General features: G+C 38.4%; 1 protein-coding gene across 3 annotated transcripts in view; it reads left to right on the top strand.

Moving 5' to 3' along the window:
- The window catches only part of CTNNA2 (catenin alpha 2), a 1,588,763-nt gene that overhangs the window by 1,509,812 nt on the left and 58,410 nt on the right, over nt 1–20,541 (top strand). For all 3 annotated transcript variants that reach the window (XM_069065925.1, XM_069065916.1, XM_069065933.1), the window contains exon 15: nt 10,468–10,649. In XM_069065925.1, the coding sequence (XP_068922026.1) occupies nt 10,468–10,649 (182 nt within the window). The remainder of the gene's footprint in view (nt 1–10,467; nt 10,650–20,541) is intronic.

Here is a 20,541-nt window from a genome sequence, read left to right as displayed (position 1 = left end):
AAAAAAAAAAAAAGAAAGAAAAAACAGGCTCTAAATGTCAGAACAAAACCCACCACAATAAGCCCTAAATCTACCCATGCTTCTCAGAAAACTTTGTACCTGTTACAGTCTCTACTAACCTGCCACAGAGCAGCTGAGGTTCTCCTATGCCTCTGAAGTCCTAGATCTTGGAAAGTACTGCCCACACGTTCTTTCCCTCTCTCTCCATTTCTTTCTCTTTTTCTTTTCTACTTCCTTCTTCTTGTCTTCCTTCCTTCCGGTCTCTTTCCCTTCCTTCCTTCCTCCTTTCCTTCTTTTCCTTCTCCTTCTCTCCCTTTCTTTTTCCTTCTTCTCTCCTCTGTTTCTTTTCTTTTTCTTTCTTTCCTTCTCTGTTCCTTCCTCACTTACTTTCTTCCTATGTCCTTTGCTCCTTCCATTTCTTTCTCCCTCTCTCCATTATTTACCTTCATAACTTCTTTCCTCTTTTCCTTTCTCCCTTCCTCCTTCCTTCTCTTCCTACTTTCCATGTTTCATGCCTCTCTTATTCCGTCCTTCCCTCCCTCCATTATATTCTCCTTTTTTCTCTCATTTTTCTTCCCTCCTTTTCTTTCCTTCCATACTTTTTTTTCTTCCTTCCCTCCATTTTCCTTCCTTCCTTCTTTTTTTTTCTTCCTTCCAAATGTTTTTTTCTGACTTGGTGACCCTGTCCAACTGAAGCTGGTATTTCAAGGACTAATCAAGGACACAATGCCTTATTGATCAGTATAAAAATGTTGAGCTACTTGATTTCCAGCCTGGGACATTTCATTTATCCTTAGGGAAGCTGGAGTTTCCCTTGCTCCCAGGGACTCACCATTTATGCCGCACTTAATGTGGCATCTGATTGACTTAGATCTCTGAAACTCATAATTCTTGAGCTCAAGTGAGCCACCAGCCTCCCTTGTCTCTTCCAGTTCTCAGCAGAGTCCTACCTTCTTTTTTTTCTTTTTTTTTTTAAGCAATGGGGGTTAAGTAACTTGCTCAAGGTTACACGGCCAGTTATTTCTGGGTGTGGTACTGAGTATCTGAGCCCGGATTTAATCCAGGTCATCCCGACACTGGAGCCAGTGCTCTTATTCGCTGAGCCATCTGGCCGCCCCTAAGCAATTGGGGTTAAGTAACTTGCTCGAGGTTACATGGCCAGTCATTTCTGGGTGTGGTGCTAAGTATCTGAGCCTGGATTCGATCCCAGGTCATCCCAACACTGGAGCCGGTGCTCTGACTCACTGAGCCACCTGGCCACCTCTAAGCAATTGGGGTTAAGTAACTTGATCAAGGTTACACGGCCAGGTGTTTCTGGGTGGGTGCTAAGTGTCTGAGCCTGGGATTCGATCTCCGGGTCTTCTCAACACTGGAGCCGGTGCTCTTACTCGCTGTGCTACCTGGCCGCCCCAGAGTCCTACCTTCTGCAAAAGCCTTCCCCAGTCCTCCTTACTATCAATGCCTTTACTGAAGTATGACCCTCCAATTGATTCTATATTAATCTTGTTGGTCCAGATTTGTTTCTAAATATTATTCCCCATTATGTTCCAAATTCCTTGAAGGCATGGCATGTTTTATTTCCTATCTTTTTTGTGCTTGACCCTTAGCACAGTACCTGACACATAGTAGGTGCTTAATGATATTCAGTTGGTTGACTGACCTCATCATTCCCAGTAGCATTGATTTCAGGCATGCCCCACCATGCCCACATTTTCACCTGATTTCTGGCAGCAGACAGTTTGACTATCAAAGTCAGAATGATGATCTTCTCTGCTTATGACCTAGCGGCTGCTAGTGTTCTATCAGGATTTATTTGTAGTGGCTCTGAACAGGACAGTTCTCTTATAAGCTTGTCTCTTATTCATTCTGCTGAGGAACTCTGTTGCTGCAATATTTGTTGACAGCTTACCTTTATCCTTGTCACTGGTCCCAGGACATTTTTCTCATTCATTGTGTCCCAAGAATGTTTGGTCCTTGCTTGAAGCTGGTTGAAGTCTCTGACTAAATAGGAGAGAGAGGAGTTCAAGAGATGGTAAGAAGAGGAGTTAGTAGCCAGGTTGGTTTGGGTATATCTGTGTGTGCAAACAGTGTGATCTGAAAGTCTCACACAAAGCTAATATTATCACATAGTTTTGAAGTTGGAATCAGTGGTATTATAATAAACATCTAATGAACAACTCTAAAAAAAGGATACATGACATATTTAAAGTTTAATTTTCATTATTAATATTTTGTCTATCACTTTCTAGACAATCAACACAATAAGGAATCAAGCTCTGATTTGTAGCAATTTCTGGTTGCCAAAGTATAAATACTCATGAGGAAAGTTTAACAGCTCTTATGAGTCAGTAGGAGCTGGCTTACAGCATACCCCTTGCTCAAAGTGCCCTTAGCAAACCTTCTAGTTTAATCTACAGCAGAAAAAGGATCCTCCCCCTATGACTTCTCTGACAACTAGTCATCTAACATTTGCTTAAAACCTTCAAAGAATCCCAACCTCCTAAGACAACCCATCCCACTATGGGATACTTCTAATTGTTAGAATTCTTTCCCCTTGGCATTAAGGCTAAATGGGTATGTCTGCAGCTCCCAGCTTTTGTATCTCTGGCCTCTTGAGCCAAAAGAACAAGTCTAATCCATTTTTATCATAACAGCCTTTCCAATACTTTAAGAAAGAAGGCAGAGATTCCAGGGGAGATTTAGCTCAATACCCTGTAAAGATATTATTTATTGACCGTAAACATGGCCTTCAAAAGAAAAAAAAAAAAGGAAACGTTTTTAGGGGTATCTAGGCTATATTTCCATGATATCTAAAGAGCTTGTGGGAAAAAAAACTAACAAAATGATTATCTTTCTTATTAGAGTATAAGAATTTGGACTTTTTTTTTTTTACCTTTACTGACCTGAATGACGCAATATAACTGATATTTTATAGCACTTTAAAGTTTACAATCCTTTTCACATATATGATCTCATTCGAGCCTAATACCAACCTTGTGTCCTGTGCTAAGGGTTTTTTTTAATACCTATTTTCTAGATTTAAAAAAAATCAACTGAGAATCATAGTGGATTCAGGACTTGCCCATGATCACTCAACTGGTAAATCTCATGCGAAATTTGAACCTAGACTTTCCTGAATCCAGTTTCAGCATTCTGTCCCCGTATGCATGCTGCCTCCTAATTTATAATCATGTAGAAATTAGTGGCATTTCCTTGTCTGTGGTCAACACACCTTTACTGTCCTGATGGTCCTGGTTCCTCTTCTATTGCACTGACTCAGATATACACTTTTGTGGCATTTTTATTTATTTTCTTCTTTATTTATCTATCTGTTTACCTATCTATCTGTTCATTAATTTAACTATTTATTTAATGATTTATGCATTTCATTATTCATTCAATCATTTCACTATTTATTTACCCATTTATTCATTCATCCGTTTGTTCATTTATTTATTTAAGAAAGGCCATAGTGACATTCGATCTCTTCCCTTATGTTATTAGGCATGGCTCATAGACCTGAAAATCATTCTTGATATGAGGAGTATTGAAAACCAAAGACTTTAACCAGCATTTGGGCAATGCATTCCTCATTTACATATATGCTATTGATAACAAATCAGGATGCAGCCCAAAGCCAAAGATTGTTTTGATGTGTCAGCAGTTCAGAGAATGCACTTCATTTCTCCTTGGCCCCAGCACTTGAACTCCTGGAGAGAATCAGAAAAAATTCTTTTTTTCAAGGGACTCTCAGAAAGAAAAATCAAGAATTACATTTGGAAGACATGAAGATGGGTCATTTATAATTCTCTTTTTTAATTGAGAAATATAGATGAGGGCTCTTTCTGGTAAAGCATATGTATTGTTGAGAGGAAAACCAATATTCTCCATTCTTCCCATCTGCCTTCCATGTGTACTATACAATATGAGAGCTAGATGGAGCCCCTGGAGATAACCTAGTCCAGAACCCTTATTTTGGAAATGAGGAAGCTAATTAAAGACAAGAGGAATAAATAAAGTGATTTATTCGAGGTCACTAGTGAATTAGAATAACTGGGCTGAGAACCCAGGACTCTTGACTCCCAGTACATTTCACTGCACCACTAAAAAAAAAAAGAGAGAGAGGCCTAGATATCAGACATAAGGCAGGATATTAACTGATGAGAATATGAGATTATTTCTCCGTCTAATTATGGTTATCCCATTTTATAAAAAAATTAAAAAAAATAGGTGGGTGACTAGGTGGCGCAGTGAATAGAGCACCAGTCCTGGAGTCAGGAGAAACTGAGTTCAAATCCGGCCTCAGACACAACATTTACTAGCTTTGTGACCTTGGGCACATCACTTAACCCCAATTGCCAAGCCTTCCCTTCTCCAAAAAGAAAAAAAAAATATCTGAGTTTGACAGTTTCAATTCAAGCAAAGTTGTAGTTAATCAATGGGAAAAAAGTAGTGGATAAAGTATAGAAATCAATAAATGTAATGTATTTTAAAACACCAGACAAGGAAGGAAGCCATAGCCCTTGGTTTTAGGCCTTTCTTCCATGACAGAATTTGAGAGTTTTAAATGACCACCTCAGCAGTCATCCAATCCAACCTACACCTGAAAAGGAATCCCTAATATAGCATGCCTGATGAATGGTTATCTAACCTCTGCCTAGTAGACTTAATGATGGAGAAGACTACTCCACTCAAAAATAAGTAGCTTTGTTACTAAAATATTTCTTCCGTGTAATTCTCTTTTTAATACCCCTTACATCAAGCATAAATGTTCATCTTCTTCTATCCATTGCTACTGATTCTGCGTTCTGGAGTTAAAAAGAATGAGTTATATATCCTTCTGCCACATGACAACTGGTCAAATAATTGAAGATACTTATCACCCTCACACCTACCCCAGAATATTTTTTTTTGTCTTTGTTAAATAAACTTAGCTCCTTCAATTAATATGTCCTGGACACAAGACTTCAGAATGTTACTTTCTCCCTCCCATCCTCTTCTTTTTGTCAATGCCCTTCTTAAATGTGAGACTGGATCTCAAAACCAACCGTAGAAATTCAATTGTGGTCTTACCACAACAGAATATGATAGGGCTATGACCTACTTTCTAGAAGCTGGTTCTTCTTTGTTGAGGTCTGTAATTGATTCCCACATTCTTTTAATCTGCCTAATTCTCAACACTAATCATAAGTGATTGTAATTTCACTATAGAAAACTGTCTTCCTGGGAGTACCAAAGAACATAAAACTTGTGGCTGTAAGCTGCTATTGCTGCTACACCCTGAGAAACACAAAATCTCCATTTGCCAATGATGTAATTGAATATTATGAATAGGTGGGAACATGCTCAGACCACCCCATGTGATGACAAGAAATGCTGACTAGCACCATTTTCTTCTGGTCATGAAAAAAAAAACATCATCACATTCCCATGTCATTTTAGACCAGGGAATAAACATTTTGTGTTTCACTTGGTTCAATTGTTGCCTGAATTATTATATATTAATTTTTTTAGGCAGAATTACTTTAATGTGTTAACATTTCAAACTGCTGAGTTACTTTGATAAGGCCTAATTAAAACTCATGTCTTGCATTTTAATTTGATTAACTTGCAAATTTCCCAGTTTGTGATCTACTGTTTATAGATAACCTTTTAAAAAAATTTTCAGTTTGGGGAAAGGTCAATTATGAATTTTTAAAAGGCAAGAGCTTTTCAACTATATTCAGGGCAAAAAAAACTACTCACTGGAAATAATATTAGTAAGAGAAAGTGTAATAATACTTGTATCTAAGCCTTACATTATTAAATATATTATGTGGATTGAGGACCCCCAGAATCAAATGGGTTTTCTGTTTCAAAAATCAGTTTCTCAGGGGACTCATTCATCCTTCAGAGTGATTTCTTGAAGAATGTTGGACAGTGTTGGTAATGCCCTTGTGCTTTTTTGAGCCCATCAGAGAAAAGTATGGTCATATATAAAAAGTGCCAGGTGAGTCAAGACCCCTGTGCTCCTGGCTATTACTGATTCTATTTCTGAACTACAAGCTAAAGTTGCAAAGTTAGCAATCTGGCAAGTGCTTTTCTTCAGCCCAGTACTATGGATTATAACAGAAAGGATAATTTTTACCTGGAAGGGGATGGCTGTCTGATTCAGGAGATACAACTCTTTGTTAGGAAAACTATACAATGTCCAGTTCAATCCAAAAAGCAATTAAGTGCAGTTGGAATACACATCCCTTTTTCCCTTCACTACCCATGATGCTTTGGTGATACAAAATGTCAAAGGGAAAACAAAAGTAACAACAAAAGTCTTCCAAGTGTTTTACATTCTTCTGGCAGGATACATCATCTAAATAGATGCATTCAGGCAATGTGATTTTAGGAGGAGGAAGAGAGCAATAAAGACTAAGGGGACCAGGCAAAGCTTTCTGGAAGAGATGGCACATTCTTTGAGCTTTGAAAGAGGAGAGGGATTCTGGAGGAAAGTCTGTAATTAAATATTACATGAGATGATACAGATTATAAGCATGGCGTAGACATAAGAAAGGCGCCAGTGGAGTGAATTGACTAGCTAACACTTCGATCATCCTCATGAGGACTTTGCAATTGAGGGTATACTCTGAATAATCCCAATGAGAACAGTTATTGCAAAGCCCATGCAGAGAAAGGGGTCTTAGAGAATGTTCTAGACTATGGTGTTGCAACATGAAATAATGGGAATACCCTTAGATTTATATCTGGGCTCTCTGGCTCTGACATTTCCTGCTTGTGTGATCTATGAACCTCAGTTTCCTTATATATAAAGCAGGAAAGTTTTGTTAGATGGCCTCTAGACCTCCTTCTACATCTAAATCTACTCTTTTATGATCTATGAACCTATGACCTGCCAGGATTAAATAAAATATTACGTTCTTCTCACCACACACCAGAGAAAAGAAGGAGCCAGTCTTTAGACTCCAAATCCAATGATTTCTGCTCAACCATGTTGCATTCACATCTCTGCCCTCCTGAACTCTTTCCATCAGCTATTCCCCCTCAAGGACAGACTCTCATTCCCCCACCCTTACTTCAGCACCTGTACCTTGATTGCTATCATCATTGGTTTGTGTCGATGGCAAACTCCCTAAAGTCCCTAGTTCCTCCAAATAATCCAGTTCTCTCCCTCTTCTGATCAGTCTTCCCCAGTGGGGCTTTCTTGGTATTTCTCACTTCCTTCCTTATTTCCTTTTACTTGAGGCGTCCCCTTATGCCTGGTCTGGAATGTATGCCTCCCCACTGCCTCTGGGATTCTTTGGTTTTCTTCAGAGCATAGCTCAGGTATTTTCATGACACCTTTCCTTATCCCCCAGATACTAAAACATTCTCTCCCAAAATATTAAAAATATATATATATATATATATTTATTCATATGTATAGATGTTATCTCCCTCATTAGGCTCATGAAATCATAAATATGGTGCTTGCAAAGGTTCTCAGAGACAACTTGACCAAATGTCCCCATTTCACAGATGAGAGAACTGAGTCCCAGGGGGAGAATTGAATTGTTCAAGGTCATAGACTGAGCTGAAAAAGCACCATGGAGGTAATCTAGTCTAACCACCTAATTTTATAGATGAAAAAACTGAGACCAAGGAAGTTTGAGTTACTTACCCAAGGTCATGCAGATAGTCATGACTAGATACAGAATTTGAGCCTAAGACTCTTAAAGTGTTCCACTATAACATTCTTCATCTTCCTATGAAGCTCAAACCATTTAATGATATATGATTCCGACATTTGACTCCCCTACTCAATCACATCCCTATTGTGGCTCCCTATTATTTCTAGGACAAATATTATAGATAGATATAAACTTCTCTGTTTAGTATCCAAAGCCTTCACCACCTGGCTCTAACCTAGCCTTTTCCTTTTCCAGCTTCATTGCTCTCTCCAGCCTGCCTCAGCGATTCAGCCAAAATGACCTTCCCTCTGTGCCTCACACATGACACTCTAATGGCTGTCACTGAACCTTTGCAATGGAAGTCCCTTATGCCTCATCATCCTCTCAAAGAGGTCCTTTCTTCCATTAAGACAAAGCTCTAATGCCACTCCTTATGGGAAGCCTTTCCTTATCTGACCCCGCTGGTGCCCTCCCTTGTCCCTCCCTCCCAACTGACACATACTTTTTTTGTATTTATTATTTTTATATATTTTTCTAAAATACTTCTTATGCATTTGTATTTGAAAAAAATAGGGACCCACCTAGATAGAAGGTTTCAGGAAGATCTGAGTACAAATCTGGTTTCTGACAGGGCTGTGTGACCCTGGGCAAGACACCTCAACCTGTTTGCCTCAGTTTCCTCATCCATAAAATGAACTGGAAAAGGAAATGGCAAACCACTCCATTATCTTTGCCAAGAAAATCCCGAACGAGGTTACAAAGAGTTAGACATGACAGAAAATGATGAAAACAATATGTCCTTAGAAGGATTAGATGGGAGCTAGACAGTGCACCTGACTGTCCACCAAAACCATATACACGCCTCTAAATCTTCCTGTATTGGGTGCTCGGAAGAAGAGCCCTTATTTGACAGGAAGCTATTAAGTCGTATCACTTAGGCATTTAGACCTTATTTTTTTAGCTCACTATTCTGACATTGGTTTAAATTCTCCTTTTCAGTGATCGAATACCCCTTCATTGTATGCTCTCCTTCCCCAATCACACTCCAAGTCTGAAAGAGCTGATTCCTTTCATTTGGTGTAAATTTGCCAAGACCAAGTATAAAAATTGTCTTGAATAGACTCCTTTTAGCAGATATAACCAAAGAAAATGAGCAGTCTTGTTACTGAGAATACGGATGGCCCCTTTGATTCACACATGTGTTCTCCAGAACTATTATACTGTGGAAGGTCTGTTTGGTCACCATTTCATGATGTTGCCGGCAATTGTTTGGCTTGAAGGTAGCCTAGAGGTTGCAGTGTTTTGATCATTGCAAAAAATCAGTGCTTTTCAGAGGAACTACTCCATTCCATTTCTGAGCTCCCCCCGTTTCCTTTCAGACTCAGCTTAAATCCCTTTTTCTGCACTCTTTGTCCTCTCTCCTTTATCTGTATCTTATTTGTATATAGCTATTTGCATGTTGTCTCACCCATCAGTCTGTGAGGTCCTTGAAAGAAGGGACAGAATTCCTCGTTTCTCTGTTTTTACATGTTTTTGTTTCCATATCACTCAGCACACTGCCTAGAACATACTAGGGGCCTAATAAATGTTTGTAGACTAGATGATTGACTTGTCTGATGCTACCAAAAACAAATTCCATCTGTCTGGGAAAAAGGGACTTTTTTCAGTTGTCCCAAACTACTGATGGCTTTCTTTCCTATACTACTTTCCAGCCTTTCTCTAGACAGAGAGATAGATATAAAATAGATATACATATATGACATGTATGTATATACATGCATTGACTATATTATATATACATTGTATAAGCAGGGATATTAATTTATACATGTATATGTGCACACATTTACATGTGCAGAATATTATATCTATCTATATCTATATATATATGTGTGTGTGTGTGTGTTTGTGTGTGTGTGCGCATGCACATATTATGATGGAAGATAAGTGGTGTAGAAGATAGATCACTGGGCCTCGAACCAGAAATAGCTGAGTTTGGATCCTGCCTCAAGAATAGCTGTGTGACCCTGGGCAAGTCACTTTACTTCTCTTAGTCACATGCTTTCATTAATAAAGTGGGGATAATAATAGCAGCTCTCAGGGTTGTTAAGAGGACTAAATTAAATAATAATTTTAAAGTGCTTCGCACAATGTCTGACACATATAAAGTGCTATATAAATATAAACTATTTGTTATTGTTATTTTTAGATTATATTGATAGAAATGGCATATATATATATATATATATATAGGTATTTTTAGCCACCTGATGCAGATAGCTAGTTATTTACATATTTCTACCCCATTAGAATGTACAAAAATGCCTTTGCCTTTCTTTGTATGCCCAGTGCTGAGTACAAAGTCTGGCACATAGTAAGTTTGAATGTTTGATGACTAAGTCGCTGAATAAATACAAAGGCAAAGCTCTCTATTTCTGCACATGGGGAAAGTGTCCTTACTTAGTCACCAGAAGTTTGTAAGTTTAGCAGACAGGTTTGGTGGGGATGGAAGGGGATGAAGAGCTGGAAAGGAAACATACCCTAGGGTACTGTTTGGTTTAACTGGACATGTGGAAGAAATGCCTGTGGAACAAGGCTACTAATGTGGGTAACAAGGAAAACTGGAGAGGAAACACATTCTAATTTTCTAATCTGGGCCTAAGGGTTGATTGCCCTACCTTAGTTATGGCTCTGAGAGAATGTAACTGCTTTTCACACTCTCCTTTAATATTTACAGAAAAAAAGAGGCAGTCTGGGGTCCACTTGTTTCTTATTCACATTTTCTATTTCTCTGAATCCCACACAGGCCATCATGGCTCAGCTACCCCAAGAGGAAAAGGCAAAAATAGCCGAGCAGGTGGAAATTTTCCATCAGGAGAAGAGCAAGCTGGATGCTGAGGTCGCTAAATGGGATGACAGTGGCAATGACATCATCGTCCTGGCCAAGCAGATGTGTATGATCATGATGGAAATGACAGACTTTACAAGGTAAGGCCCTATGCCATTCTAATCAAAGACAGTAATTGGGGAGTATCTGAGATAGCATGTCTCTCCCCCGGAGTTGGCTGACTGAGTTGCCAATTACCATCATGCCAGTCAGCCAACTATAGCAGAACAACCTATTCAATTAGATCCCATTATATTTGCCAAACAATTATTTAACCCCTATTGGGAACAGAACATTTACTTTCACTTGAGCCTGGCCTGATATTGGTTGTCAGCTCAACTAGCCAGTTAAATTTCTGGAAAGAGGGAAATAGCAAAGCCTCCTCTCCCTCAGACTTTTTTGAGGTGTTTCCATCATAATTTATGTATTTCCCTTATTACAGAAAGAAAATGGACATGCTCCTTTAGGGCTCCTTTAGTCATTGCTTTCCCCCATTATACTATAAACTCCTGGAGTGCAGGAATTATCTTTTTTCCTGCTTGTATCTATATCCCCAACACCTACCACATTGTTTGGAATGTAGTAATAACTTAATAAATGCCTCTTGATTTGTGTAATGTTGTGAACTGAATGTTGGTCCTCAAAGTCAAGAAAACCTGGCTGCAAATCCTACGTCTGAGATTTTGTTTTTTAAATTATATTACTATGAACAAGTTTGCCAACCTTTCTGGGACTCAGTATCACAATTTGTGCAATGGGGTTAAAGATGCCTATAGTATCTCCATATATTGCTGTGAGACCCAGATGAGTATACATTGCTTTGCAAGCCTTAAATAGATCTACAATTGTAGGTTATAAAGATCTTGCATTCAGAGGGAGAAAGGATTTTAGGAACCAGCTATACTAACTCCTTAATTTTACACTCAAGGAAACAAAGAACTAAGGAGATTAAAACACAAATAACACAAATAATGAGCACCAGAGGCAAAGTTCAACCAGGTCCTCTTCCCTTTCTAGAAGGGACCATACCTTTTTTTTCATTTTTTTCCTTTTGCTTTGAAACCTGTGTTCTGCTTTCCTAAATAGGGATATTCTCTGAGCTTTTCCTTTCACATAAAGATGAGTTGAAGTCAAACAAGTCAATCACATCTTTACTTGGAGGATACATATTATGGTAATAAAAAGTGGTATTGCCCAATCCCATCCAAGGCAGTCGCTTTTAAATCCAAAGCAGTCCAATAAGTATTGCTTAAATGCATAGTATAGGCTGGGTCCAGTGCTACTTGCTAGGAACTCAAGCACAAAAATGAACCAGCCTGCAGAGAATGCTTATTCTACTGGTTTACTTAGCACAGAGTCTGGCACATTGTTGATGCTTAAGAAATGCTTGTGTATTCTTGGCCAATGAGTAGATACTTATGATAAAGTTGAAATATTTAGGCAATGCTAAGGTCTTAATATGCAGGGGAATCTCTGGGCTCTCAATTGGCTCTGCAATGTGTCAACAAGAAAAGTATAGATGTAGATATAAGTTATGAAAGAGATATGAGGTCCAGCCTCACTTGTATCTGGTGGAGGCTACAGGTTGAGTTGTGTACTAATAATCCTGTCTATTCTTTGTGGTTTATTTTGAACTTCAGTGAACTGGTGACTGCTAGATACTCATGGGACCTTCACATGCCATTATGTTTATTAGTGCGATTGTTGAGAGAGTCCATTGAATATTCTTTTGAAAGCTTCAGGTCGTGAAAAATAATAGTTTAGCTTCAATCTGAACACTTTTTGAAATCTGAACTTTTTAAAAACCAATCTGAGCTATCAGATCAGCCTCCATTATCCCACTGCAAGGTTTAGGATGACTCAATTTGCTTCCTTTTAGCATTTTAATGGCTGTTGCGCATTATGTAATCCATTAATGACATACCTGATAGAAAATAATTACATTATTTTGAGCAAATAATTAATCTAGTCATGTTGCTAGTTGGGAATGGGAGTGTTTCATAGGCTTCTGAAGATGAAATATTGTTATAATCAATTGAGACACATACATTTAAAAAGTCTCCTCTTTTGGTGCTAAATCAGACAGAAATTGCTTTAATCAAAACCTTCTTGTAAGAATTTGAGAAGCCCTGCTTGACACCCTTCAGTCACTGCATGACCAGCCAGTATCATTTAACTCCTTCCAGGGAAAGACTGTTCTTCATATCTACCTTTGTATCTTTGTGGTTCAAACATGTAATTCTTTGTGACCCCATTTGGGATTTTCTAAACAAAGATACTATAGTGGTTTACCATTTCCTTCTCCAACTCATTCAACAGATAAGGAAATTGAGGGAAACAGGGTTAAGTGACTAGCCCAGAGTCACACAACTAGTAAGTGTCTGAGGCCAGATTTCAGCTCAGAAAGATGTGTCTTCCTTTCTCCAGGACAGGTACTCTATCACCTGCAACACCTAGCTGCTCTTTATATCTTTAGCTATTAGTACAATATCTTGGGGATTGTAGAAACTTAATGAATGCATGAAATGGAATTGGTTTTCATTGTGATGGTGCATTATGTATTTGGAACATGTGTCATCCCATGAAGACAATGCAGAGAAACAAAATTATAACACCATGGAAAGCATGTTGGATTTGGACAACGTAAGACTTGGATTTTGATCCTGCTCATTTCCTTTCCACCTTTGTGACCTTGGACAAATCCCTTCACTTCTCTAGGAGTGAAATCTATGATGCTGTGATGCTCACCTCCACAGCAAACAAGTTCTAACTTTGTTGTTGTTGCCTTATTTTGTTTTCCATGTAGCTCATGTGTACTTCCTTCAATCTCTTTTCTAATCCTTTGAGTTCTTAAGGCTTATTCCCTATTAGAATAATTTTCTGAAGTGATGTTTTGTGTAGCTTTTAGCATTTAATTATCTTTCTCTTTATCATATCTTTGAAGGTAGGAGCTATCTAATTCTTACCTTTACATTCCCGATGTTTATCACTAGGGCCTGGCACATAGTAGTTGCTTAATAAATTAAATCTCACTGGCTTTGGAAAATAAAACCCTTACACTATCAATGATTACTATATGTTTTGCTTAAATATTTTTGGTTCTTTGGAAGGAGATTGTCCTTTCCTCCAGGGACAGAGAGAGACAGAAAAGGAAGAATGATTAATAATAACAATGCTTACATAGCCCTTTAAAGATTGTAAAATAGTTTATATACAAGCATAAGGCACAGACCTGTGATTCTCATTGGCATAGAACCCTTCCAAAGCAGATAATCTCTTTGCCAGTGTGAGTTATACCTTCTTGCAACATTTTATGCTACAGTTGCCTACAGGAAAGTTTTCAAACCACACCATATTGTAATAGGTCCAAAATACTCCCAAGTGTGGTCCCAACCAGATCAAAGAGTAGTTTCTATCTGATTTTAATGCGTTGATGTGTTAATAACCAAAGAGCAATATAAAAATATGTGGTTCTGCTTGCAGGTATCCTTATGTACGGTGAGGTGGCTTCTGTTTCTATTTCAATTTGACCACTCTGTCCTAGAACACCAAGAGGTTAAGTAACTTCATGAGGGTGCTGCCTCTTGCTTTACAAATATTTTCTCATTGGATCCTCACAACAGCTCTTAGAGATAGATGCTATTATTATACCTATTTTATAGATGCAGAAATCAAGGCTCATTAATTTTGATTTAATCAATTTAATGCCTATTATAAGCTAGGCACTGTGCTAAGCAGTAGGGATACGAAAAGAGGATAATCCCTGCTTTCAGGGTGCTTACAAACCAATGAGGGTGGAATGCAAACACATACAGACAAAGCGCACTATGTATGGGATAAATAGGATGTAATTAACAGAGGGAAGTCACTGGAATGAAGAATCATTGAACTTCCTGTACGAGATGGTGTTTCAAATGGGACTTAACAGAACCCAAGGAGTTTAGTATTTGTAATAGAGGAGGGACAGCATTCCATGCTTGGGGAGGAGCCAGAGAGAATGCCTGGACCCAAGAGATGATGTGTCTTGTTTATGGGAAAATCAAGGAGACCAGTATCACTGGATCAAGGAATATATGTAACAAAGTCAGGTAGGTATAAGAAGACTGCATAGGTTGGAGGGGAAAGTTAATGAAGGGCTTTGAATTCCAAACAAAGCATTTTATATTTTTTTTTCTGGAGACAATAGAAAGCCATGATCTAAGATGAGTTTGAGGAAAATCACTTTAGTGGTTGAATGGAGGGTGGCCTTGAAAAGGGATACAACTGAGGCAGTCAAATCCACCAGCACATATTTCACTAATCAAGGCATGAGAGGATGTTGGCTTGAACAAGAGAGGTGACAGTGTCAGAGGAGAGAAGGGTATGTATTTGAGAGATGTTGCAAAAGTTAAATGGGCTGCTCAGTGTCCAGCACTAAGCATGATTTGGAGACAGAATAAGAAATGACCAGGCCATGTGGGTAGTTCAAGGAAGAACCATAAACTCCAATTATTGATTCTTAGTACAAGGTTTGTTTTAGAGAAAATGAGACAAAGGGATAGGACTTGAGTATTCTTATCACTACCTTAGTCTGTTGTATGCTGGAAGTAACACAGAATAAATAATTTGATAAGGATTTGTTATCTAGGAGACTAAAATCTTAGGGTGAGACCTATATGTAGTCCTCAGGTACCTACTAATGCAGCCCCAGTCATAAACGGATACAATTGAGAGCAAACTTCAAAGCCAAAACTGCAGTCCTCAAAAGACATCACATTTAGAGCTGACCATCCAAAGATACATGAGTGCTGAATCAAATATTTTAGCTCTTAATAACTAAAATCTTGGGGTATAGCCTATTGATCTCAGAACTCAAGTAACATCCTTAGAAGTGTAATCCATAACAAAGAACTCAGGAGCTAATAACTTAACAAAAAAGTTGCATCTCAAAGAGCTCTTATTTAGGATTTAATATCTGAGTCCTGAACCAGGCCTCTTTGGCTCTCCATAGAAGGTCTTTGCAAGAGATTGGACATAGAGGAGTGTGACATGCTGGAGAACCTGGGAAAGTGGTATTTCCTTCTACTGCAATCAGATCCAGGGTTATGCATATAGATCCACTGTTTTCTGCTTAACAGGAATCATCTCATTTCCTTCTCACAAGAGTCCTGTGAGGTTAATGCTTTTATCATCCTTGGCTTCCAGATAGAGAAACTACAGCTGAGGGTTCAGTGACTTGCTGAGGTTTACATTGCTAGCACATGCTGGGGGCAATATTCAAACTCAGCTTTTCCTGTCCCCAAGTTCAGTCCTCTATTCACCATGGTTGAATACAGGTTTCACTTGGAAGAGGAATAATTTTTATTCTAAGACAATAAAAATGCATTGTCTCAGTGACAGTATGATGGAAAAATTTTCCTCTCTTCAATCAAAAAGGCCAGTCCTGTTTTAAAATTGGATATGCTGCCTTCTTGACTTCTTTGGGGGTAGCCCTGTGTATACTCAGCTTAATGCCCCAAGCAGGGGGGATAAACACATCTCCTGTTTTTCATTCAGGAGCTACCCCCAGTTCCATGGCCATGCAATCTGCAACCAGGGCTGCCTCTGACACAAAAGAAAGAGGACTATTTGATTAGAACACATAATTAGAATTGGATTCCATATTCCCAAACCAAGTGATTACAGTCCATTTTTGTGCTATAGTATTCTCTCCTCTGGTTATCTTATTTTTTTCTCTCTCTCCAACTAATTCATTAATTTTGTTCAGAAATTTACAAGATATGCACTCCATTATTATTCCAAATTAAAGTGATTCAGCTACACTGTTTGTGTAGTAACTTCTTCATGAAGGCCACCATGGACCTTTACCTACAGCCCAAACTGAAAATTTTGCTTCCATTGCAAAGACACTACAGGGATAAGCAAAGGTGAATTCCTTCTTTCCATTTTGGTTGCCAAAAATAAAACACTCGTGCTGGTCATGCCTTGCATTATAAAAATGATTAAACAAAATAAAATACAGTCCAAGGAAGCAAAGAGACAAACTGTTTTGGCATTGATCTTTATAGCCCCAGCACTTAGAATAGCGCCTGACACTTAGGGATATGGAAAGTGACTAACATTGAGATTTCATTGGTGCAGGGAACTTCCAGATGAGGAAACTGCATCTACCAACACAAGTTAGCAACTTCTCTGTAATTTAGAATATTAAGGCAAGGGTTCATAACTTTTATTTTATCCTAGATCCTTTTGGCTTATACACCCATTCTCAGAATAATATCTTAACATGAAAAAAATCCTCAAAGTTACAAAGTAAACTTATTACATATAAAGTATTTTTTATTTTAACTTACTAGCATTTTTTGCAATTACATGTAAAGATATTTTTCAACATTCATCTTTGTAAGATTATGAGTTCCAAATTTTCCTCCCTCTCTCCCCTTCTCCCTCCCCCAAACACCAAGCAATCTGATATAGGTTATACATGTACAAGAGTGTTAAACATATGTAAAGTCAATCATGAGCAGTTCTTTTGAGGACTAGTGCTGTGAATAACTTTTAAGGTTCTAATTGCATAGTATAGTGATCTCTCTATTTATCCATCAATAAATTAAAACAAAACATTAATGAAAACTAGAGCACAACATTCACAACAACATGACATAACAACTTTTTACTAAAGTGGCCACATAATCTTAGACAAAACATATCATTCAATAAGTCACAATCTCCTGGATCAATATAGAGTACCCAAGTCACATTTTCCTTCATCTGGACTCCAGGCTGGCTTCCAATCAAACTTAAGCCAATCATCTTTAAGGAGTAATCATCCTTAAGTGGTAGTGGAAAGTACAAAGTCCATCCACCCCTAGGTCACAGTAAGTCACAATCTCATCAATCAATACAGAGTACCCAATTAAAGTTCTCTTTCATTTTGACCTGAGGCTGATTTCCAAATTCCATGGCTCTTCCTCCATGGGGTGAGGGCTCCCAGCTCTTCCCTGGATTCACTTGATTCTTGCCTAGATTCACAGGTGGGCAGCTGTCCCAGCTCTTGACTGGACTCACAAAGGCAGCTTTCCACTCCTGTTTCATAAGAACAGCTTCATTCCAAGTCCTTCACAGTTCCTGTTTTTAGGAAGACAAAGCTTAACAGAACTACAATATTTACACACATTGCTTGCACTATCATCTCAATACACTTTCTGTCTGACAAAGTAACATAAATCAAAAGACAAAGCTTCTGCCTATGAAATCAAATACCAATCAGCAATAAACTCTCAGGACTTCTGTAAACAGAAGTAAGGTCCTCTTTCTGTACTTCTAAGAACAAAAGACAGTGTTTCTATCTGACAAAGTAATGTAAAACATCAGAGTGCTTCTGTCTGACAACATAACAACACAGAACAGCGGACAGAAAAACAGACAGAGTGCTGGACATCATAAACATTCTCCCTCTCAGTTCTGCTTGGTCCCAGTTCATGCTTGTGTTTTTATTTGCTCTGCTCCCTTTTTTTCCACCCTTCCTGTTCTGCTTTTTTGGCAGGCTCCTTCCACCATGGGCTCCATGTATTGACATTAAGCCTGTTAAGGGTAGGGAAGTCTCCAAAATCCCTTAGGCCTATTAAGGGTAACACAAATGTATGCTCTTTCCAACAAAGACTTGACACAAGCAAAGGAGACTGAAAGGTACATAAATAGCTGAAACAAACAGCAAAGTACTACTTTACTTGCCATTACATCATATTTCCACATTTGTCATATTGTGAAAGAAGAATCAGAAATAAAAAAAAAAACAAGAGAAAGAAAACAAACAAAAAGCAAAAGTGGAAATAGCATATTTTGATTTGCATTCAGATGCCATAATTCTTTGGATGTAGATGGCATTTTCCATCATGAGCCTTTTGGAATTGTCTTTGATCATCACATCGCTGAGAAGAGCTAAATCTATCATAGTTAATCATCTCGCAATGTTGCTGTTACTGTGTACAATGTTCTTCTGGTTTTGTTCACTTCACTCTGCATTAGTTTATGTAAGTACTTCCAGGTTTTTCTGAAATCCACCTGCTAAGTATTTCTCATAGAACAATAGTATTCCATTATATTCATATACTGCAACTTGTTCAGTCATTCCCCAATTGATGGATATCCCTTCACTTTGTAATTTGTTGCCAACACAAAAAGAACTGCAAAATATATTTTTTGTGCATGTAGGTCCTTTTTCCTTTTTAATGATTTCTGTGGGATATAGACCTAGTAGTGGCATTACTGGATCAAAGGGTATGCACAGGTTTATAGGCCTTTGGACGTAGTTCCAAATTGCTGTCCAGAATGGTTGGATGAATTCACAACTCCACAAACCATGCATTAGTGTTCCAACTTCCCCACATCTTCTCCAACATTTACTATTTCTCTTTTCTGTATGTGGAAATAATTTTATCAAAATATTTTTTAAAATAAATTTCATGGATCCATTTGAAGAATTCCCAGATTAGAAAGAGACCTAGTGTCTTGAGAGTCTGTGTTTTGTTCTGGGTCACATAGTCAATATATTTTAGTAATAGGACTTGAAACCAAGTTCTGTATTCAGATCTCATCCTTGACACTACCTCTGTGACTTTGGACATGGTGTTCTCTGGGATCATCTGAAAACAACTCTAGATCTGTGCTCCAGAGATCTGGTATGAACCTAATTCTGCTTAGCCTTGGATGGTGGAAAAAGGAGCATTGTCAAAAACCTGAAAGGGACAGATTTGAGTTTAATGTAAGAAGAATAATTACTAAGAATTAAAATTCTTGGCAGAGAGAGAGAGGGAGAGAGAGAGAAGAGAGAGGTAAGAAAGGAGAGAGACAGAGAGACAGAGAGAGACAGAGAGACAGAGACACAGAGAGAGACAGAGACAGAGACAGAGAGAGAGGGAGTGTGTGTGTGTGTGTGTGTGTGTGTGTGTGTGTGTGTGTGTGTGTGTGCTGGGTCTGGAGGTAGGAAGTCCTGAGGTCAAATATGATCTCAGATACTTTACTGTGTTACTTTGGACAAGTCACAATCTCTGTTTGCCTCAGCTTCATCATCTCTTAAATGGGAATAAAAATAGAACCTACCTCCCCAGGTTGTTGTGAGAACAAATGAGATTATATTTTCAAAGCCCTTAGAACAACACCTGGCACTTAGTAGGTCCTATATAAATGTGATGTATTGCTGTTGCTGTTCATCCCAAAGTAGAGTGCGCTGCTCAGAAGAGTCTCCAACAAAAGCTAAATGATCAACTATTGGGCCTTTTTAAAAATGTCATTGATATAAAATCAGACTAGGTGGGCTCTGAGGTTTCTTCTAACTCTGAGAGTTGGTGGTTCTGTGAATGTAACTTCCCTTTAAATAAATGTATTAGACATTAGCTGCGTGACCCAGGGCAAGTACCTAAACTCCAAACACCCTACAAAATAACAAGAAAAAGAAGAAAAGTAATAAGTTTACTAGACTTTATGCATCTTAATGAACACTGTCCTTTTCAAAGAAGGCCCCTCAAGAGCACAGGGACTTATGCCAGGATAGCATTCCAAGTCACTGTTGGAACACGTCAGAACACCATTCTCAATGGTGGTAGATCTTTATCTGCTGATGTTGAGTTTGAGTTTTGGAAATATCCAAAAGTCATCTTAAAATGATAAGCTTGATGCTATTTTGCTTCCTTAATGTATTAGGTGATGGACAAAGCTCGTTTGAAGAACACACAGACTTGTCCATGAATTATGGATATATTGCAACTATTGAATGTCTTATGAGGTTTATAACTTAGTTTTGAGAATGGAGGAGCTTCCACACAATGTTTTAAACATTGTCTTCATCACAGGAATGTATGTAAAACATTCCTTCTCTCAACCCTTTCTCCCCTTCTCTCTCTCTCTCCTTTCCTCCCTCCCTCTCTCTCTCTCAGTCTCTCTCTCTCTGTCTTTCTGTCCCTCCCTCCCTCTCTCTCTCTCTCTCTCTCTCTCTCTCTCTCTCTCTCTCTCTCT

The sequence above is a fragment of the Petaurus breviceps genome, unplaced genomic scaffold, assembly GCF_028583685.1.
Source record: "Petaurus breviceps papuanus isolate PSGF00001 unplaced genomic scaffold, PetGlider_PUasm1.0 139, whole genome shotgun sequence".
NCBI lineage: Eukaryota > Metazoa > Chordata > Mammalia > Diprotodontia > Petauridae > Petaurus > Petaurus breviceps.
This window is presented reverse-complemented; position numbering and strand designations above follow the sequence as displayed.